Raw genomic sequence first — 22,791 nt, forward strand, 5'->3', positions numbered from 1 at the left:
CGGTCACTGCGAGCTGGTCCTCATCCCAGTCCACTCCGACTGCCACAGTCAAACAAGGATTTTCTGCAATTTATCTCAGCTTCTCTCCGCAAAACACCAATCAGAATCCTCCAGGGACATAGCGCGAGACATATATCCCGGGAAATGACTAATATGAAATGTGAACCAGGATGAAATAAAGGATTATAAGAAATGAGCAGAGCCGGAGTTTATGAAAACACAGCCGCTTTGCCACTCACATCAGGTGACTCCCCCTACCCCCGACTTTTAACAGCTTTTTTCACAGGTAGACCCAAATCCACTCTCTCACCTCACTCAGCTGGGCAAGGAGTCAGTAATGGGGCCCCCGAGCTCTCAGGTAGGGGCTGTTTAGCACACTGGGCTAAATCGCTGGCTTTGAAAGCAGACCAAGGCAGGCCAGCAGCACGGTTCAATTCCCATAACAGCCTCCCCGAACAGGCGCCGGAATGTGGCGACTAGAGGCTTTTCACAGTAACTTCATTGAAGCCTACTTGTGACAATAAGCGATTTTCATTTCATTTTCATTTCAGGGGAAAGTCTCCACTCCAACCCCAGCTGCAAAACAAGCTGTAGCTTCATCCATAATTTAGAAGAAAAAAAAAAATCACTGATCTGAGATTCCATCTAACAGTGTCTCGTTGCACAGGAGGCCTGGGGCTAAAAGCCCACATCACAATTAAACACACCAGCCAGTCCAATTTGACAGCTGCAAGTACTACTCTGTTTCAGTTCCCCTGACCTACTCCAAACTCTTGGATTCCGACCTGAAAAACTAACCTGAATTTATCTGGAGAGATTTGCCTTTCTTCAACTTTTTAAAAGAATTTGTTCATGGGATGTGGGGCAGCATTTATTGCCCATCCATGAGGGCACCCAAGAGTCAACTGCATTGCTGTGGGTCTGGAGTCACATGTAGGTCAGACCAGGTAAAGGGCATTAGTGAACCAGATGGGGTTTTATGACAATTGACAATAGCTTCACGTTCATCATTAGACTTTTAATTCCAGATATTTATTTATTTAATTCAAACCCAGATCCCCAGAGCATCACCGTGGTCTCTGGACTACTAATCCAGCAATAATTATCATAGAATTTACAGTACAGAAGGAGGCCATTCGGCCCGTCAAGTCTGCACCGGCTCTTGGAAAGAGCACCCTACCCAAGGTCCACACCTCCACCCTATCCCCATAACCCAGTAACCCCACCCAACACTAAGGGCAATTTTGGACACTAAGGGCAATTTATCATGGCCAATCCACCTAACCTGCACATCTTTGGATTGTGGGAGGAAACCGGAGCACCCGGAGGAAACCCACGCACACACGGGGAGGACGTGCAGACTCCGCACAGACAGTGACCCAAGCCGGAATCGAACCTGGGACCCTGGAGCTGTGAAGCAATTGTGCTATCCACAATGCTACCGTGCTGCCCTAGCCACTACGCCACTGCCTGCCCTCGGAGAGAGCGGACACGGGGGAAACGGGTTTCACCCCAGTTTGACAAAGGTTAACACGCAGAGGATTTGTGCCAAAGCTAGACAGACATGAGATTTTGACTCCCCCATCCAGCCACTGGACTGTTGGATCAGCACGGCTAATGATTTAGTTCTGCAAGAACAATTCACTAAATCAGATGTTGCTCGTCCTGAGTTTATGGCATTGCAGGAATGGCCAGACTGGTTTGGGAAAGTGTGGGGCAGTTTGTGATTTAAGGAGAAAGGTTTTGTTGTTTAATCAGTTGCCTCTGTGAGTCTGGTGTGCTGGCAACGGCGCCGCTGCCGCTCCCTCCAAGGAGGTATACCACGAGCCCGGTGGTGGTGGCGGCCCTCAAAATTTGGGGGCAGTGGAGGCGGCATAGGGGGGGAAGTTAGGGCCTCGGCGTGACCCCATTACGGGGGAACCACCGGTTCGCCCCAGGAAGAACAGGTGGAGGGTTTTCGGGGTGGCACAGGGCAGAGATACGAAAGTTGGGGGACCTGTTTGTGGACGGGAAGTTCGCGAGCTTGGGTGAGCTGGAGGAGAAGTACGGGTTCCCCCCGGGGAACACCTTCAGGTACTTACAGGTAAGGGCGTTTGCCAGACGGCAGGTGGTGGAATTCCCACGGCTACTGCCACACACAGTACAGGACAGGGTGCTCTTGGGGGGGTGGGTGGGAGTGGGGAAGATCTCGGAAACCTACCAGGTGATGCAGGAGGAGGAGGAGGCCTCGATGGTGGAGTTGAAAGGTAAGTGGGAGAAGGAGTTGGGAGAGGAGATCGAAGAGGGGACGTGGGCAGATGCCCTAGGGAGGGTGAACTCTTCCTCTTCATGCGCGAGGCTCAGCCTCATACAATTTAAGGTGCTGCACAGGGCACACATGACCGGGACAAGGATGAGCACGTTCTTTGGGGGTGAGGACAGGTGTGTTAGGTGCTCAGGGAGCCCAGCAAATCCCACCCATATGTTCTGGGCATGCCCAGCGCTGGAGGAATTTTGGAAGGGCGTAGCGAGGACAGTGTCGAGGGTGGTAGGATCCAGGGTCAAACCGGGCTGGGGGCTCGCAATATTTGGGGTGGCAGAGGAGCCGGGAGTGCAGGAGGTGAAAGAGGCCGGAATTCTGGCCTTTGCGTCCCCGGTAACCCGGCGAAGGATTCTCCTTCAGTGGAAAGATACGAGGCCCCCAAGCGTGGAATCCTGGATCAGCGATATGGCAGGGTTCATTAAATTGAAGAGGGTGGAATTCGCCTTGAGAGGGTCAGTACAGGGGTTCTTTAGGCGGTGGCAAGCGTTCTTAGACTTTCTGGCAGAACGGTAGACATTGGTCAATGGCAGCAGCAGCTCGGGGGGGGGGGGGGGGGGGGGGGGGGAGGTTACTTTATTTTTGTTTATGTTATTTACACTGGAATGGTCTGAGGGGGTGTATACACCTGTTGTCTTAAGTCGGGGTGTTAATGTTAATTTATTATTTAGGTATGGGGGGGGAAGGGAGGGGTTTGGGGGGTTGCTTTTTTAGATTGTGTTTTGTACTTAACCCTGTTGGGTTCTTTTTTATTTCTCAGTTTGTTATTGATATTTTATGAAAACCTTTAATAACAATTATTTTTACAAAAAAGTTGCCTCTATGAGGCAGCCAAACCAGCCAAAAGAACGACAGCTTCTCACCACCCGTGTCCCATCAACCTGCTGCCATGATAGTCAGTGTGGGAGAAAGAGAAAGGGGGGAAAAAGCACCCAAACTTTACCAGGCCCAACATGGCACCAAACACATGGCACAGAGATCAGGGTGCGTCCTCAATGACTGTTCAGTAAATCCTGACAGAAGTATCCACATATGGATTTTGTAGGGTGATGGGGCTAACAAGTGGATTAGAGTGTGCCATGCTGGTCAAATAACCAACAGAGTCCACCCAGGCTCAAGCATGAAGCCTGACTACGCGGGGGCTGGATTTTGAAACTTATGGAACCATATCCCAAAAAGGTCAGCAGCTTCTGAATGAGAAGAACCCAAAATTCACACGATAGGCAGTGAACTGTCCCACCTGGGCTGATATCAACATCTTAAAAAAACGAGACCACAACATGCTGGGAGTTTCAGGAGCAGTGGGAATGGGCTGGAGTGCTGCCTCGCTGTGCCTTCTGTGAGCAGTTAAACGTTCACCATAGCCCGAAGACAAAACATACCTTATCCTGCCGCTCCCGCTGCAGGCTCTCTGCTACACATTGCTCAATCTCCTCTTGGATAACTTTAGCGTACTGAGAATCAAGCTCCTCACTAGACATGGAAACAGTGCAGTTAACGCCAAGACAGACTTACATTGATACCGCATCTTTCACACCCCCAGGCCAGCCCAAAGTGCTCTACAGCCAGTAGAAAACGTGTGAAGTCAGGTTATTGTTATAATGGAGGGAATGAGGCAGTCAATGTACAGAGAGCAAGATCTCACCAACAACAATGTGATAATGCTATGGTATCTTTAACTTCCACCCAATTTAACTTCAGATTTCATCTGAAAGACAGCAACCCCAACAATGCGTACCCTCAGTACTGTGCTGGGAATATCTGGCTGAATAATGGGCTCAAACCTCTGGGGTGGGTCCGGAAACGATGACGTTCTGACGGCGAGAGTGTTACTCACTGTGTGGGCGCATGGCGTGCAAAGGTTTGGAGCTTGGCAGGACCAAGTGGAAAGATAATTGCAGTAGCAACATTGATAGCACCAAACACAAACCCATACTGTGCACTACGTTTAGATCAGATGAAGAGTGGGTGCAGGGAACATGCTTCTAACTTGCAGAGGTTTGAATATATTGAAGCTGGAGGTGCTTCAGGACAAGACCCACACCCAGTTTCACTGTTCACCAATCGGACATGTGTCAACTCATCACCAATTCAAAGTACTGTCTGATCGAGACAGGCTTTGCCCAGTGCTGGTTACACCACTCCTTGTCGAGAAAAGTTCAAGTGACTTAAATCCAGAGGGCTTAGGAATTTGACAAAGAGGAGTCCGAGGGGCTTATCAAGTCTGTGCAGAAGGGCCCTGGATTTATTCCGTACCATTCACCAGCTCTGAGAGCTGACCAACTTCCCCCCCCACCCCCCATCCTATCTGCCACAGCTTTGACCTTCGAGTGGCAGCAATCCCAGGCCTGTGACCAGTCCACCTCTCCAGTGAGCAGACTGGCCAATCCATTGCCAGCAGCTGCTGTGCAGCCACCTCGGCTGGAGATACCTGCTTACCCAGTCACACATTCACTGGTCGATCACTAGACAAGTGCAGGCGAGAGTTCTGAGCCAGTGCAAGCACCATAACAGCACACGCTGCCCAGGCTGGACATTGCTGTCAGCCAGGACTCCAAACCCAGGTCGGGTGCGATGAGGTGGAAGTCCATTGTTGGCAGAGAGGGTAGGCCGAGGAGCAGATCCTGGGGGAGGGGCAGGATCCCTGCTCCAGCACACAATACTTTATTGTTCAGCAGTTCGCTGCATTGTACAGGAGCAGCGGGAGGAGCATGTGGGCCAGGGTCTGGGAACTCAGCCCAGTGTGTCAACTCTTCAAAGGGAGAACTTTTTGTTCTGAATACATCGTAAAATCATTTAATATATTTTTTATTTTAAGCAAATTGTCATCTGAATTTTATTTGCAGTTTTATACAAATTTCAATTTTATAGCTAGTAGGCCTGCCCCCTCATTCTCCCTCACCTCCTTTCCAGGCATTCCCCATCAATATCCAACACCACCCCCCCCACCCCCCCCCACCCCCCCACCCCCCCCACCCCCCACCCCCCCCTCAGTACCACCTTCCTTAAAAATTTTTTTTTTTTTTTTAGAGTACCCAATTAATTCTTTCCAAATAAGGGGCAATTTAGCATGATCAATCCACCTACACTGCACATCTTTGGGTTGTGGGGGCGAAACCCACGCAACCACGAGGATACTGTGCAAACTCCACACAGATAGTGACTCAGGCCCGGGATCGGACCTGGGACCTCGGCGCCAAGAGGCAGTAATGCTAACCACTGCGCCACTGTGCTTCCTACCTCCTTCACAGGCCTTCCCCCTCAACCCCCCCCATACCCTCATAGGCCTGCCTCCTCAATCTCTCCCCTTATACCTCCCTCCTAGGCCTGCCCCTTCATTACCCCCCGCCCCGACTCCCTTCCAGGCCTGCCCCCTCGTTCCCCACCCCCTCACCTCCCTCCTAGGCCTGTCCCCTCATTACCCCCGCCCCGGCTCCCTCCCAGATCTGCCCCCTCGTTCCCCATCCCCTTGCCCCCCTTCCAGGCCTGCCCCCTCATTCCCCACCCCCTCGCCTCCCTCCTAGGCCTGCCCCCTCATTACCCCCGCCCCGGCTCCCTCCCAGATCTGCCCCCTCATTCCCCATCCCCTCACCTCCCTCCCAAGCCTGTCCACCCCGCCATTACCCTTCCTCTCGCCCAGTCCGGTTGCTCCTTGCCCACCTCCTCCACACAGCTCCACTCTGCACTTGACTCCTTAACCCATCATCTTGTCCCATTGTTCTGCTCCAACTCTCAGATCCCCCCATTCCAATATACGTACATCTGTTGTTGGTGTTCCCGGCTGAAGTGTTTGGCCTCCAATTCCTCCTCATCCTGCAGCTTCTTCGCCACACAAACATCCTGACGGACCAACTTGTTCTTCTCAATGTTTGAGGCATAGTGCTGCTCAACTGGAACACCAAGGGCATTGTTTAATAGTGACACATAGCGCATACTATCATTTTCTAAATAGCAACTTGGTTTTAACATTTACCAGGGAGCCAAGAACCAGAATCCCGAGAAACTAAATTTCCCTCTGCTCACAGACCCCGACTCTCACAGGAGCACAGGCTCCATGGCCACCGGCCATGTCCAAACTTTGCCAGTGACACAAAGCATTCTACTGTGGGAGCTATTATAGATTTCACCTTATGCCCTCAATCAAACATCTTCCCCCACCACCCACCTAGTAAACATGCTGGTATAATGAATCCCGCCCTGGTCACATCTTATCCCTCCATCTGCAGCTTTCCTATCCCTACCTCCAAGCTTTCTTCCCCTGCTCAATCCTGGGATTTAATCCACCTTTCAACCCTGTTCTCCATGTCCCTCCAGAAGATATGAACTTTCAGCTGCATTCTTGAACTCTGTCCTCAGCTTCTGATCTCGCACTGTGCCCTCCAACCTAAAATACCTTCCTCCCCAACACTTCCTTCAATTTCCACTGATCTCCCACCATGTCCTCCAACCTAAAATACCTTCCTCCCCAACACTCCCTTCAATTTCCACCCTTTATCCCCCCCTCCCCCCGGCTTCTGGAACACTTTGAGCTCCGTTTGGAGTTCTAGGTGCTGCACAAGAGTGCACGAAGGATAAGGAATCTCTGCTCAAGGGCACCAAAAGTGCAAGGTGCCGTACCCTCTCCCCCCAACCTCTTCCCCAGCTGGGGTCAACCCCCAATTTGTATGAGGCTGCAAGTCCTCACCAACGGTGTCATTGCCGCACCTTGACCTTGCTCTGACCCGCGCATCCTCCTAAAGAGGCTGCCAAGGGCACATGGGTGATGCCCATCTATCGGTCTGCAGGTTGAACCCAGAACCACAGGCGGTTCAGCCCCTGGAGCTGTTTCTACTCACTCTCTTGTTCCTGAAGGTTGTGTGCCAACGCCCCATCCTCCAAGACAGCAAACCCACGGCACACTATAGCAAAAGAGAAAGAAAGGGAAGGCTCGAGTAAGGCCACACACCATTGCTAAATGTGTCCATTAACAGGCACCAATATTAGACACACAAAGTCACCACCCCAACCAACCGCTTGCTCAAGAGCAATTCCCCAGAGTGCTGCAACGCCCTGCGTCTTGTGGTTTAGGTGAAAGACACGGCAGCTTAAAATGGAACACTCTCAGCTTTACAAAGGCAAGATTGCCCAGAATGACCATCAGTTGCCAGCTGATGCTGGCACACGACGCGGCACAGGAACAATTATCAAACCAAACACGTCTCCGGGTTTCATAAAGAAATATCAGGACAGTTCAGCAAATGCTTGGTTAAGGAAGTGGGTTTTTAAGGAACGCCCTGTAGACAGAGGAGGGGAGAGGTTTCGGGAGCTGCAGCTCCGGAGCTTCGAGCCCAGACAGCTGAAGCCACAAAACGACAGCACTTCCCTCACAGGGCTCAATAGAACCATTCAGAAAGTCGCTGGTGAGTTTTCCACTTTGTGGCAGGAAAGGGCTGGGCCAGGATAAACACCGCTCCGGCTTCGGATGAATCTACCCAGTTGGTAGACCCCCATCAGAGCCAGACGATTGCGGGTCCAAGCCCACTTGTGGTCCAGAGGCTGGCACGCCAGTGCAACACCGAGGGAGTGCCGACTTTCAGATGAGGCATTTACACCTAGGCCCCTCGGTCAGGTGGACATAAAAGGGTTCCTGTGGCTTGGAATTGACGAAGATTTATCCTTTAATCTACATCACAGAACCAGGACATCACCTTGCAGCTTCTGGGATCTTGCCATGCACAATCTGACTGCCCTCTATCACAACAATTCCACAAAGGCACAGAAAAGCTGAATGGCCCCCTTGTGTTCTGTAAAATTCTGTAAGCTCTTGGCACAGGGGTTCCTGAATGTAAACATTCCCCTATTTGGCATTAACGCGGTTACATAATACATAGCTCCCATCATTAACAGCAGACACACTGATTTATTGTGAATGATGTCATGGGAAATCTAACTGTTTAACCCTCCCAACCCTACACAAGCCTCGCTCGACTGAAATTTCTATTTTTAGTCAGGTCCAGACTTTAATAAAAGCCATCAAACAACTTGATTTGTGACATGATGTGTAAATACACACTCCCGGGGCAGAAGCGGAGGTAAAGAGCATTTCCTCACCCACCTGGTCTGACAGCTGGGGCCTTACAACCCCCAGCATGGTTTTGGTAGCTAATGAGCGCCTTGTTTTGGCATCAAATAGTTAGCAGCTGTAAGACATCAAGTGGGAGCAGCAACATGGGGCGGAATTCTCTCAGCCCAGGGCCGGGCCGGAGAATCCCCGCAACCGGCCTGCGGAGAATCGGCGCTATTGGTTGGCGCAGTGCTGGTCGGGGGCCGGTCTACGCGGCCGGCCTGCTGATTCCCGGCCCGGGATGGGCCAAGCGGCCGTGGTGAAAAACCCGAGTCCCGGCGGTGACCTGGGGGGGGGGGGGATGCCTCCGATGTGGCCTAGCCCGCGATCGAGGCCCACCAATCGGCAGGCCGGCCTCTCGGGCTGGGGGCCTCCTTTCTTCCACGCCGGCCCGTAGTCCTGCGCCGTGTTGTGTCGGGGCCGATGCGTTGAAGGAAGCCACTGCGCATGTTGGCGCCGGTGCCACTGCGCATGCGCGGATCCCGCGGCGCCCAGTTGACACCGGGATCAGCGGCTGGAGCGGCGTGGGCTGCTCCAGTGCCGTGCTGGCCCCTATTGCTGATCCTGAGGCCGTTTCCGCAACGTTTCCGACGGAGTCAACACTTCGCCTCAGGATCACAGAATCCCGCCCATGGTGAACAATGCCCAGTTCAAACCGTCCTGAAGGCCCGATGACTCAGGACGTTCAAACAATGAGTCCGCAGAGGGAGCCCATAATTGCAGTGCAGTACTGAGGGAGCGCAGCACTGGCGGAGACGCAGTCTTTTAGATAAAATGTTAGACTGAGGCCCTGCTGGCAGATGTAAAACAACAGGGTGACCGGACTAATATTCAGCTTCACTGGATCTGATCACAGTGCTGCTTGTGGGATCTTACCGTGCATCGACAGACTGCTGTTCCTCCTACGTCACAAAAAAGGTGACCACGCTTCAAAAAGTGCTTTTAGCGGCTGCCGAGTGTTTGGGGCGGCTTGACGTTGTGAACGGTGCTATCAAAATGCAAGACTTCTTATTCCTGTTTCACTGCCGCACACGCACACACAGTCTGGGGTTTGATCCCCTTGGGGGTGGTGGGAGGGGTGTAATTGAATAGTCCAATAGGTTGAAGGGGCTGAATGGCCTCTTCTTCCTCCTGTGGTGTCAACAGCCCGGAGACTCTTGTCTTACAGAGGGCCGAGGTCGTTAGCAAGTCACCAGCAACATATTTCAGGACAAAGCCAGGGGAAATTCCTTGTGTAGCTGCCTATTCCCTCGGCAACTGCCAAACAGGAGGCAGCTACTGAGAGCGCCAGGCCAAAGGTCACTACTTTAAGAAAACTCGTTCTGTCATTCAGACAAGTGTGATTGTGTAGCACAGATCCCCGCACCTCCCCAACCTACCCCATAGGCCAAGGAAACAGCTGGGATGGGGGGGGTGCGGATTGTACAAGTTACCATAGAAACATCAGGGTTAGTGCGACAATGGAATCCTGGCTCCAAGCCCAGGAAAATGTACACGCGAGAGGCCCGAGCAGCTCCTCATACACACAGTCGACCTCGCAGGAATGAAGGGCCCAGGGTTTGCCACGCAATCTGCTGACTGCACCAGGACTCGGTGGTCAGGTCTGAAGGGGGAAAGCAGGGGGTGGGCTCCGATCACTGACCAATGATGTAAATTGGGTGTGGCCATCAGGTGAGGATGCAGCTGAGCGAGGCTGCGATGGCCACACATCGACATGAGCCCAGGACATGACTAACTGGGGTCGGGGAGGGACGGAGCAGAGGATTCGGGGCGAGGGTAAGGGTGGGGAGAGTGGTTAAGAGAGGGAGTAGGTAGGGACATGGGGAGGGATGGAGGGAATTGGAGATGGGCAAAAGGGGCATGGGGAGGAGGGGAATGAGACGAGGGAAGAAAAGGCCCCACTACGATGTTCAAAAGGTTCTCCCCCAGAATTAATCTGCCAGCCACTGAAAGTACACATCAGACAAGGTTTCCTCTGGGAACGCAGCAGTGTAATAATTACCACGTGTAAACATACAGTACATCAGCCACATTGCAATAGATGGAGAAAGAACAAAGGGATAAAAAAGTCACAGAGCCAGACTGAGACATTTAGGAGTTGCCAAGGGAAATGCTGTCAATGGAAAGTTTGGAAATCCAGTCACTTTTCGTCATTCTGAGCGAGAAAAGAGTGGGGGGGGGGGGTTCTTCACCTTTGGAGAGGATGCTGGGATATTTGTGTCTGTGCAGGTCCAGCTGGCAAAGGGCCCAGTTTGTGTTGAGAATTAACTGATCCGAGTTACAGTGGAGGCTTCAGGAGCCCAGAATTGAGATGTACATGTGTATAATTCACCAGGATTTCCATGGCGGTGGGGTGGGGGGCATCGTATCCTGGGCCAGACAAAAGCTTACAGAGTTGGGGATCTGGTTTTCCAGAAGCCCTCTGAGAATACGCACTCCCTCGCTAAAAGGGGACAGTGCTTCAGAGGACTTCCGATATAAAGCCAGCCGGCCGGCTCAGAACTGGCCAGCACGCACTCAGGAGGAGTAGCTTGTACCATGGTCTCTGTAACAAAAACTTAAATGTACCTCCTGTTTATCCTGCAACCCGATGTGGACTCCTTCCTCTGGGGCAATTACAATACTGGCGACGAGGAAAAACGGTGCCTTGTTGATGATGTGACCTTCCTCCTGGACTGCATCCTGCAGTCCGCTGTGATGCTTTTATTCGGCCGCTTGGACACGTTCACTGTCAGAGTTGAAGTTTAGACCCGTTATGCAGAGCGCAAGTGCTATTACTTTTGCACTAACGACATTCTAGACGATGGGCGGCAGACAGTGATATTACTGACCATGTGTGGAGATCAAACGTACGGGGTGATCCAGGACCTCGTGCAACCGGTTGTGCCGGATACCCACACTTCGCACAACTGATGGAAATCGTTGGCCAATCTTTCAGCCCCCTTCCCTCCGACATTATCCAACGGTACCTTCTGAATATAGCACAGCACGGGTGAGTCGGTGGCAGAGGGTCATGATGAGCTTTGTGCATTTGGGGCCTCCCTAGATGAGACCTTGCGGGACCGCCTCATCTGGGGCATCAGTGGAGCAGAGACCCAGCGACGGCTCTGGGCGAGCCCACTTTGACCCTCCAGCAGGCACTGCAGATTTCCCAGTCTCGGAAGAGCATGAAACGTGGTGCTCAGGAGATCCAGGGCATGGAGGTAAACACCCTGGGGCGTGGGGCACTGCACAGCAACCCCCCCAGGCCCAGTTGAGCAGGCTGCGTGACTGCGGGCAGTGGTCGCCACTCCGCCCTCCACAGCCAGAACCTTTTGTTGAAACGCCCGAAGGCGACCTGTCTCCTTGTGTGCAACACCTGTCTGCCGCTGTCGGAGTGACCACGGACAGCCAGGACCCTCGAGGTTCCGTCGACTCGGTTAGGTTTGGTGCCGGCTCAGAGATTGGACCTACCACTTGGATACTCTGGACGAAGAAGAGGCCATGGTGCAACTCCAATGCTTAGCAGCACCCCGTGTAGCACCCATCACCCATCCGCATCCCTGTGCAGGTGAATGGCTACTGGCTGCATATGGAGCTGGACACTGGGGCAGCAGTGTCGGTCATAGGCCAGAGCACATTCGACCCTATCCAGCAAGGTGTCTGGATGTTGGCCCCTTCCACGACTCGTCTGGAGACGTATACTGGGGGGGGGGGGGGGGGGAAGGAGGAGAACATATGATGGAAGGGACTTTGCACGGCATACCTGGATGACATCCTGGTCACAGGTGCAACAGACCAGGAACATTTATGGAATCTGGAGGCTGTGCTCTGCCGGTTTTCAGAATTTGGGATCCACCTGCGGCAGAAGAAGTGTTTTTAATGCTGAGATCATCCACCTGGGTGACCGTGTGGACCGAGCCGGGTTGCACCTATGGAAGACAAAGTGTGCGCCACACAGCTTGCCCCACCACCGACAGACGAACAGGGCTCCGTGCCTTCAGTCTGGTGAATTACTACGGGAGGTTCGTCCTGAACCCGGCAACGGTGCTGGACCCTCTGCACCTCCTGCTGAAGAAACACCAGGACTGGCTCTGGGCCACTGCCCAGGAGGCGACATTCCGTCGGGTCAAACAGCAACTACCTTCATCGGGCATGTTGACCCACTGTGACCAGGATAAGCCCCTAGTCGTCACTTGCAATGCGTCGCCCTATGGGTTCGGCGCCGTCCTGGCCCATCGGATGCCGGACGGTAGTGAACGACCCGATGGCCTTCGCGTCCAGGACACTGACCGCTGCTGAGCACAAGTATGCACAGATCGAGGAGGAGGTTGTGGCGGTGGTCTTTGGAGTTAAATGTTTCCACTAATATGTCTTACTCTGGTTACAGACCACAAACCCCTCCTGGGTCTTTTTCGCGATGATAACGCGATTCTCCCCATAGCGTTGGCACGCACCCAGCGGTGGGCTCTGTTACTCTCACTTATGAGTATTCTCTCGGCCAGGGACCCAGATAGCGCATGTCGATGGGTTGAGCCAGGTGCCCCTGCCAGACATGGCCTCACCTCACCCTCTGGCGGATGAGATGGTCACGGTGTTGAATTTCAAGGACTCCTGTCCGGTTACCGCATCTTGTATCCGCTACTGGACCCAGATGGATCCCATCCTTACCCGGGTGCAACACCTTCTCCTCCGGGGTGATCGGCATCAGCAATTGCCCGGGGAGCTGTGGGCTTTTTCTACCCGGATGTCAGACGGGGTTTCCTGTGGGGTAGATGGATCGTGATCCCGGCTAAGGGTCAGGCACTTGTGTTACAACGGGCACCCGGGGGGGTGACCAGGATGAAGATGCTGGTGGGCGGGCCCTGAAGTCTTTACATTGAGAAGTTAGCGCAGCAATGCCCTGTCTGCCAGGAATACCAGCCGCTCTCCCACCACGCCACTCCACCCTGGGAGTGGCCGGGCTGCCCCTGGGCTCGAGTCCACGCAGACTTCGCCGGTGCGTTTATGGACTCAATGTTCCTTCTTTTAGTGGATGCCAATTTTAAATGGTTGGAGGTCCTTTAGATGGCGGCTATCACCTCTCACACAATGCTGGAGAAGATGCACCTCCCTTTCTCCACAGAGATCCTTATGATGGACAATGGGGCGCCCTTCACGAGTGCAGACCTTTTGGAGTTTCTACGGACAAATGGCATCCGGCATGTGAGGACAGCCCCCTTCACCTGGCCTCCAACAAGTTGGCAGAGAGGGCCGTCCATGCCTTCAACAGGGCCTCTGCAAAGAGCAGACGGGACCCTTGGACACATGTCTGGCCAATTCTTTTTTCGCCCCATTTTTTTCCAATTTAGCGTGGCCAATCCACCTACCCTGCACATCTTTGGGTTCTGGGGGTGAGGACCCCGCAGGCACGGGGAGAATGTGCAAACTCCACACGGACAGTGATCTAGAGCCAGGAGCGAACCCGGGTCCTCAGCTCCGTGAGGCAGCAGTGCTAGCCGCTGAGCCACCGTGCCACCTAACGTCTGGCTCAATTCTTGTTCGCGTACTGGACCACACCACATACTGTGACCGAGGTGGCGTCAGCAGAACTGCTCATGGCCGGAAAGGGCGGCGTGGTGGCACAGTGGTTAACACTGCTGCCTCATGGCGCAGAGGTCCCGGGTTCGATCCCGGCCCCGGGTCACCGTCTGTCGTTGCAAAACACCTCGGGATAGTCTACTGTGTTTTAGGTGGTACAGAAATGCAAGTTGTTGGTGTTTTTAGTGGCCGAGGTGGGATCAGGTTAGAATCTCCAGATCAAAAAACTGTCCCTATTTTGACAATGCGACTGAGAGCGCCGAGGAGACCTGGTGATGGTGTTAGGAAATGAAACAATATGACAATAGTATGGTACAATGTACGTTGAGGCAGTGTTGGGGAAGCTTTACTGCAACTCTGAGGTGATTTGGGGTATCCTAGGGTTGTGATAAGTACTGGAAAAATACAAGTCGCCTTCTCTCTATTTATTCTTAACTGGAATAGTATAACAAACCTCTTAAACACACAGGCACGCAAGGCATGCAAAGTCCCAGATAATCTACAGAAATCAAAGAATTCTTTATGCCTCCCTGATGGGAAACTTTAAAATACATTCCAACTCAAGAAATATTTAAAAAGATAGTGCCCAGGAATCTTTCAGCTGTGAAAAGAGCAGACAGGACCAGCACCCCCCCCCCCCCCCCCCCCCCCCCACCCACCACCACCACGCAAACAGCAACAACCCCCCCTCCACAGCCCTCTTTGATATAGAGATACTCTGGGAACAGATCTCCGAGCAGGGAATGTCAGAGTGAGGGCAGCAACTCATTCAGATGTTAATGCCTCACAGATGGGGCTACAGACAGAGCTACAAGTGGGGGCTGGGGCGAGAGATGTCACTGCAGAAGGTTTAACATTAACAGAAACACTTATTAACAAAACTTCAATCAGAAAACTCTGACTCAAGTGAAACAGAGAACTCTGGGCATGGTACAATTCCCCAACCTTCCACAAATGTATTCAATCCAATTTTTAAGTTTGACTGCCACCAGCTGTAGGGCTCTGCAGAATCCACCTGTTACTTGAACATCTCCCTTTCTCTCCCAGCCCTTTTTGCTAATCCTGCATCCCAAGGCAGGCCCAAGCTGTCAGAGTGTGAATATAGAACCTTAATCATTGGGTCTGAGGAGGGCTACAGCGCGCGCGCGCGGTGGGGGTGGGGGGCACTCTGTTCAGTCTGTCTTTAAGACATTAGGTGCTGGGAGGTGTTGCTGGTCACAGAGTTACGCAGCTGTGGATCCAAAAACGTTGGCTTTGGATCAGGAGTGGAATGGATCAGGAACAAACAGGAAATGATTTGCAACATTGGCTACTGATCTTAGCCAATCTACACAAGACCCGTCATCAGGGAAAGAAACAGATCCCCAAGTTGGAAACTAGCGTTATTTAAACATTTTTATTCACTCTCAGAATTCAGGAGTCACTGGCATTATCTGCCCAACCCCAGCTGCCACGAGATAGTTTGTTCCAACCAAGTAACTCACTCGGGTCACGGGGCAGTTAACAATAAAAGACAGGGGTGTAGGACTGGAGTCACGGATAGGCCCAGGCAGCATAAGGATAGCAGCTTTATTTGCCTAAAGGGTGGTACAGTGGTCAGCACTGCTGCCTCACGGTGCCAGAGACCCGGGTTCGATTCTGACCTTGGGTCACTGTTTGTGTGGAACATAGAACATACAGTGCAGAAGGAGGCCATTCGGCCCATCAAGTCTGCACCGACCCACCTCCACCCCATCCCCGTAACCCAATAACCCCTCCCAACCTTTGTTTGGTTACGAAGGGCAATTTAACATGGCCAATCCACCTAACCTGCACGTCTTTGGACTGTGGGAGGAAACCGGAGCACCCAGAGGAAACCCACGCAGACACGTGGAGAACGTGCAGACTCCACACAGACAGTGACCCAGCGGGGAATCGAACCTGGGACCCTGGCGCTGTGAAGAAACTGTGCTAGCCATTTGTGTTACAGTTTGCACTTCCTCCCAGTGTTTGCGGGAGTTTCCGCCGGGTGCTCCGGTTTCCTCCCACAGTCCAAAGATGTGCAGGTTAGGTGGATTGTCCATGGTAAATTACCCCTTGGTGTCCAGGATGTGCAGGTTAGGTGGGGTTGCGGGGAAAGGGCGAGGACGTGCGGGGCTCTTTCAGGAGGGTCAATGCAGACTCGACGGGCCAAATGGCCTCCTTCTGCATTGTTGGGATTCTATGATAGGGATTCTAGTAATTAAGTAAAGTCTTCATAGGCTGCTTTCCGCTTTGAGGAGAGCGGACTGGTGGTGATTTTTTTAAAAATGGTCCCCAATTCTTTTTGTTTCCAATTAAGGAGCAATTTAGCGTGGTCAACTGACCTAGCCTGCACAGTGGATTAAACCGCTGGCTTGAAATGCAGAACAATGCCAGCAGCGCGGGTTCAATTCCTGTACCAGCTTCTGCGAACAGGCGGCGGAATGTGGCGACTAGGAGCTATTCACAGTAACTTCATCGAAGCCTACTTGTGACAATAAATTATTATTATTGTAGGTTGTGGGGCTCACACAGACACAGGGAGAATGTGCAAATTCCAGACTGGTGGTGATTTAACCTGAGGATCACCACACCTCAAGCGAGGGACAAGTTTGAGAAGGCAAGGCCTCAGCCGGTTTGGGAATTGAACCCGTGCCGTTGGCCTTGTTCTGCATCACAAACCAGCTGTCCAGCCAGCTGAGCTAAACCGGCCCCCCATTCTAGGATATCGGTGAACTAGTTGGGTTTTTCCCGACAGCCGTACAGGTCACTTGCAGTTTCCGATTATTTTTTTTTAAATGGGAGCCAAATTCTCCGCCATGTTGGGATTTGGACCTTGTGTTTTCTGTGTTACTTGTTCAGTCACATCACGCAGGAGGAGGCCTGGGCGTACTGAGGAAGAGGACAACAGAGTTGCTTCCACCTACCCCTGTGGTCATTTTAAAAGTGGGCTTTACTCAGCAGGAGCAGACGCAGGTCCGACCTGCCCTGTACCTACCTCCCACCTCAGCCGCATTGAGTGGGGTTGTCCCGTGGGGAAGTTGCATCGACGGTCAGGGTGACCGGCGGTCAGGGTGACCGGCAGTCTGGGAACATGGTGTGCAGCCACCCACTCAGCTGCAAGTGGCAAGGCAGAGGAGGATTTAGACTTAAATTAATTAACAAGCAACACCCGGATCATGTCCCCTGCCAGAAACCGTATACGCTGACACAATTGAACAGCTCACACGTCAAACAGAATGGGCTTTCTTTAATATCCCATAAAAAGGAAATGTCCACCTATCCACCTCCCCATAAACAAGGTGAGATCAACTGGACTGGGTTCTCTCTTCCCCCCCCCCCCCCAAAAGTCAGCTTAGGCAACAATGGGCCGAATGGCCCTTTCTGTACAGTGTCATTTGATGATTCTAAACCACCTTCAATGATGTTTCACAGAGGACAGCCTGGAGTCAGAGTTCTAACAGCACTTTTCAATTTTCCCTCTCCAGCCTCAGCAGCAACTTGGGGGAAGAAATTCCCAAGTTTCCACCTCTTCCCAAAGTGGAGCCTTCCCCAACATCGCCCCTGAATAGTGTAATCGTAACTTTACGGTCATGCTTCCTCCCGATTGGAAGAGTGTGGTGGTGTCTATCTGATGGGGTTTGTACGAGGGGCCAAAGAAGAGACAAGACAGGTTCATTAGGGAGTTGGGGGTAGGTCAGAGGGGATATAGGAGAGGGATAGGCAAGGGCAGTGAAGTGGGGATGGGGGAAACGTCTAAGGAAGAAGGGCAAGGTAGCTGAATGCACACAATTACTCCAAACCAAATGAGACCACATTTGGAGTAGTGTGCAGTTCTGGTCACCTCACTATAGGAGGGATGTGGAAGCATTGGAAAGGGTGCAAAGGAGATTTACCAGGATGCTGCCTAGTTTGCAGGATAGGTCTTATGAGGAAAGGTTGAGGGAGCTAGGGCTTTTCTCTTTGGAGCGGAGGAGGATGAGAGGCGACTTAATAGAGGTTTATAAGATGATGAGGGGGATAGATAGAGTGGACGTTCAGAGACTATTTCCTCGGGTGGATGTAGCTGTTACAAATGAAAATGAAAATCGCTTATTGTCACAAGTAGGCTTCTAATGAAGTTACTGTGAAAAGCCCCTAGTCGCCACATTCCGGCGCCTGTTCGGGGAGGCTGGTACGGGAATTGAACCGGGCTGCTGGCCTGCCTTGGTCTGCTTTAAAAGCCAGCGATTTAGCCCAGTGTGCTAAACCAGCCAAGGGGGCATAACTATAAGGTGTGGGGTGGGAGATATATGAGGGAGGTCTGAGGTAGGTTCTTTACTCAGAGAGTGGTTAGGATGTGGAATGGACTGTCTGCTGTGATAGTGGAGTCGGACACTTTCGGAATTTTCAAGCAGTTATTGGACAGGCACATGGAGCACACCAGAATGACAGGGAGTGGGATAGCTTGATCTTGGTTTCGGACAAAGCTCGGCACAACATCGAGGGCTGAAGGGCCTGTTCTGTGCTGTACTGTTCTATGAAACGGGGGAGGGAGTTACAAAGGAAACCAGACTTCAAAGTAGCGAGTGCTGACATCACAACAACAGCAGCCTGCTACATTTGCAAATGGGAACCGCTGACCCAAGGGATACATTCACAAGGGCTTCCCATCCCACTCACTGTCTCCCTGCTTCGTTCGAGAATGAACTCTTGTATCAGCCTCTCCTTCCCATCTTGTTAAGAGATAGTTATAAGGAGGACGGTGGACTTTTGACATTCTCAATAAAATAGATGCTGCAGAAGAACATTTGCTGATTGTTTGTTTATTCATGTTTACACCTACCGCTTGCTGTGGAATAAACAGTCCGCGTTCTGGGAACAAGGTATAAAAGGCTGGTGTTGGAGACAGCTCCGAACCTGTTTATTCTGGAGCCCGCACTAACTGAAAATAAATACATTAAATATTTTATTCCCACTGCGGAGCATTTTCTCCCTCAGAAAATTTCTGGTGGGAATAAAATGTCCAGAAGCAGATTGGATTGGATTGGATTTGTTTATTGTCACGTGTACCGAGGTACAGTGAAAAGTATTTTTCTGCGAGCAGCTCAACAGATCATTAAGTACATGAGAAGAAAAGGGAATAAAAGAAAATACATAATAGGGCAACACAACATATACAATGCAACTACATAAGCACAGCATCGGATGAAGCATACAGGGTGTAGTGTTAATGAAGTCAGTCCATAAGAGGGTCATTTAGGAGTCTGGTGACAGTGGGGAAGAAGCTGTTTTTGAGTCTGTTCGTACGTGTTCTCAGACTTGTTCTGTATCTCCTGCCCGATGGAAGAAGTTGGAAGAGTGAGTAAGCCGGGTGGGAGGGATCTTGGATTATACTGCCCGCTTTCCCCAGGCAGCGGGAGGTGTAGATTACCAGTGTTGGATCACTTTACTCCAAATTTCACACTACTGAAACTGCACTGTCCCATAAAACACTCCCAGGACAGGTACAGCATGGGGTTAGATACAGAGTAAAGCTCCCTCTACACTGTCCCCATCAAACACTCCCAGGACAGGTACAGCATGGGGTTAGATACAGAGTAAAGCTCCCTCTACACTGTCCCCATCAAACACTCCCAGGACAGGTACAGCACAGGGTTAGATACAGACTAAAGCACCCTCTACACTGTTCTATCACTGTCTCTGGTTTGCTTTGTACAGTCAACTCCTACCCTTCACTCAAAACAGGACTATGACCAATCCTCAAATTCAAGATTATTCAATTGTTGCCCCTTAATACTTAAGTGAGATGATGGGTTATTAACTCAATAAGGTTATACTAAACTCTTTGCAAGAGGCAAAGCAAACTTGGCCATTCTTTTGTTTATTGTACAAGTGTGTTACATTTTTGCACGGAACTCTCCTGTGATGATTACAAGTGGTCACTCTCCCTATCCTCGCTACCTCCCCATCCTCACTACCTATGTTACCTCAATGTCATTTGAGGTCCTTCGCTCTGGAATCTCTTTCTCAAATCATAGAATCCCTACAGTGCAGAAGGAGACCGCTCAGCCCATTTGAGTCTGCACCGACCCTCTAAAAGAGCACTCCCCTGCCCTATCCCTGTAGCCCCACCTAACCTGTACATCCCTAGACACTAAGGGGCAATTTTAGCATGGCAATCCACCTAACCTGCACATCTTTGGACTGTGGGAGGAAACCGGAGCATCCGGAGGAAACGGGGAGAAAGTGCTAACTCCAAACGGACAGTGGAATTGAACTCTGGGTGCTGTGAGGCAGCAGTGTTAACCACTGTTCCACCATGCCGCCCCTAAACCTTGTCTCCCTGAAGACCCCCCTCAAACTCTTTGACAAGCTTTAGCTCACCTGTCCTAATATCACCTGCTCTTTTTTCCTAATTTACAGAATTGTAAAGCACATTGGGACATTTTACTATGTGAAAGGTATGCTAAAAGATGCACTCAGCAAAAAATCCAAGTGAAAGAATTGCTCCACACACACAAACAAATCTGCAATATATAAAAGACAATATTGAAAAGTTCATCTCCCTCTCACCTTCTTGCACCCGAGGGAGATTGGATTGGTCAATCGCCCTTTCCATCATTGCCAATGCCGGGCTCACCTTTCAACTTGGGTTGGGATCATCCAAATAATTAAACTGTTTAAAATAAACACACACAAAAGTACTTCACATAATGCACAAACCGTTCAAACAAAGTTCAACCAGCTGATTTTAAAAGATAAACTTTAAAAATAAATAAATTGAGGAGATTCCAAGGCTGTGCAGGACGAAAGAGCTACGAAGAAGAGGAGTTAAATCGCACGGGGTCATGTGAAGCGAGGAGATCAGCTTTAAAAAGACTATTGCTTGTAGGAAGCAGCTTGAGGTACTGACAGCATCTGGCCTCATGAAAATATACTTCAGAAAATCACATTGCCAGAGGCAGGGCGAAGAGTCCAGGTGAAGAGTGGACAATATGCCCCTCGCCTGGCTGATAAAATCACATTGCCAGAGGCAGGGCGAAGAGTCCAGGTGAAGGACAGACACAATGCTCCTCACCCAGCTGATTTGCCCCTCGCCCAACTGATTGAGGGACTCTTCAGTGGAGGTTTTCAGAACCTAGAGGAAAAGAATCACCAGGAAGTGGACAAAGCTCCATCTGTCAGAACATGTCATTGACCTGTTCACGGACTGCAGCTAAGGGTCCGGACAGAATCGACACTCATTTCACATTCCAGCTCTCCCTGGGTGTCAGCAACAAAGACAAATTCAGCCCGCGTCCACATCTCCGCTACCCAATCAACAAGAGTGCCCCAGTCTTCCGACGTCCACACCCCAATCTCCCCCTGCCCAAATTGACACCCACACCCCAATCTCCACCTGCCCAAATCGATGCCCCAATCACCCCTGCTCAATTCGACACCCACACCCCAATTTCCCCCTGCCCAAATCGACACCCACACCCCAATCTCCCCTGCCCAAATCTGCACCCACGCCTCAATCTCCCCTGCCCAAATCAGCGCCCACGCCCCAATCTCCCCTGCCCAAATCGACACCTACGCCCCAATATTCCCCTGCCCAAATCGACACACACGCCCCAATCTCCCCTGCCCAAATCTGCACCTACGCCTCAATCTCCCCTGCCCAAATCGACACCCACGCCCCAATATTCCCCTGCCCAAATCAACACCCCCAATCTCCCCCTTCCCAAATCGACACCCACACCCCAATCTCCCCTGCCCAATTCGATGCCCCAATCTCCCCTGCCTAAATCGACACCCACACCCCAATCTCCCCTGCCCAAATCGATACCCCAATCACTCCCTGCTCAATTCGACACCCACACCCCAATTTCCCCCTGCCCAAATCGACACGCACGCCCCAATCTCCCCCTGCCCAAATTGACACCCACACCCCAATCTCCACCTGCCCAAATCGATGCCCCAATCACTCCCTGCCCAAATCGACACCCACACCCCAATCTCCCCTGCCCAAATCTGCACCCACGCCTCAATCTCCCCTGCCCAAATCGGCGCCCACGCCCCAACCTCCCCTGCCCAAATCGACACCCACGCCCCAATATTCCCCTGCCCAAATCGACACCCACGCCCCAATCTCCCCTGCCCAAATCGACACCCACGCCCCAATCTCCCCTGCCCAAATCGACACCCACGCCCCAATCTCCCCTGCCCAAATCGACACCCACGCCCCAATATTCCCCTGCCCAAATCGACACCCACGCCCCAATCTCCCCTGCCCAAATCGACACCCACGCCCCAATCTCCCCTGCCCAAATCTGCACCCACGCCTCAATCTCCCCTGCCCAAATCAACACCCACACCCCATTCTCCCCTGCCCAAATCGACACCCACGCCCCAATATTCCCCTGCCCAAAACAACACCCACACCCCATTCTCCCCTGCCCAAATCGACACCCACGCCCCAATCTCCCCTGCCCAAATCGACACCCACGCCCCAATCTCCCCTGCCCAAATCGACAACCACGCCCCAATATTCCCCTGCCCAAATCGACACCCACGCCCCAATATTCCCCTGCCCAAATCGACACCCACGCCCCAATCTCCCCTGCCCAAATCGATGCCCCAATCACTCCCTGCTCAATTCAACACCCACACCCCAATTTCCCCCGCCCAAATCGACACCCACGCCCCAATCTCCCCTGCCCAAATCGACACCCACGCCCCAATATTCCCCTGCCCAAATCAACACCCACGCCCCAATCTCCCCTGCCCAAATCGATGCCCCAATCACTCCCTGCTCAATTCAACACCCACACCCCAATTTCCCCCTGCCCAAATCAACACCCCT

At 52.0% G+C, this 22,791-nt stretch overlaps 1 protein-coding gene across 5 annotated transcripts in view; it reads right to left on the reverse strand.

Annotated features, from left to right (window-relative positions):
- LOC140392647 (uncharacterized) overlaps nt 1–22,791 on the reverse strand; it is a 149,139-nt gene that overhangs the window by 124,046 nt on the left and 2,302 nt on the right. For 4 of the 5 annotated variants that reach the window (XM_072478118.1, XM_072478116.1, XM_072478115.1 and 1 more), the window contains exons 2-5: nt 20,517–20,619; nt 7,135–7,197; nt 6,060–6,189; nt 3,682–3,772 (exon numbers count right to left, since the gene is read on the reverse strand). In XM_072478118.1, coding sequence (XP_072334219.1) covers nt 3,682–3,772; nt 6,060–6,189; nt 7,135–7,197; nt 20,517–20,565 — 333 coding nt within the window. In that variant the 5' untranslated portion in view covers nt 20,566–20,619. Of the gene's footprint in view, nt 1–3,681; nt 3,773–6,059; nt 6,190–7,134; nt 7,198–9,278; nt 9,415–20,516; nt 20,620–22,791 lie in introns of those variants that run through there. The other variant, XM_072478119.1, reaches the window with a different exon arrangement.

Source organism: Scyliorhinus torazame, chromosome 16, assembly GCF_047496885.1.
Source record: "Scyliorhinus torazame isolate Kashiwa2021f chromosome 16, sScyTor2.1, whole genome shotgun sequence".
In the NCBI taxonomy this organism is placed as follows: Eukaryota; Metazoa; Chordata; class Chondrichthyes; order Carcharhiniformes; family Scyliorhinidae; genus Scyliorhinus; species Scyliorhinus torazame.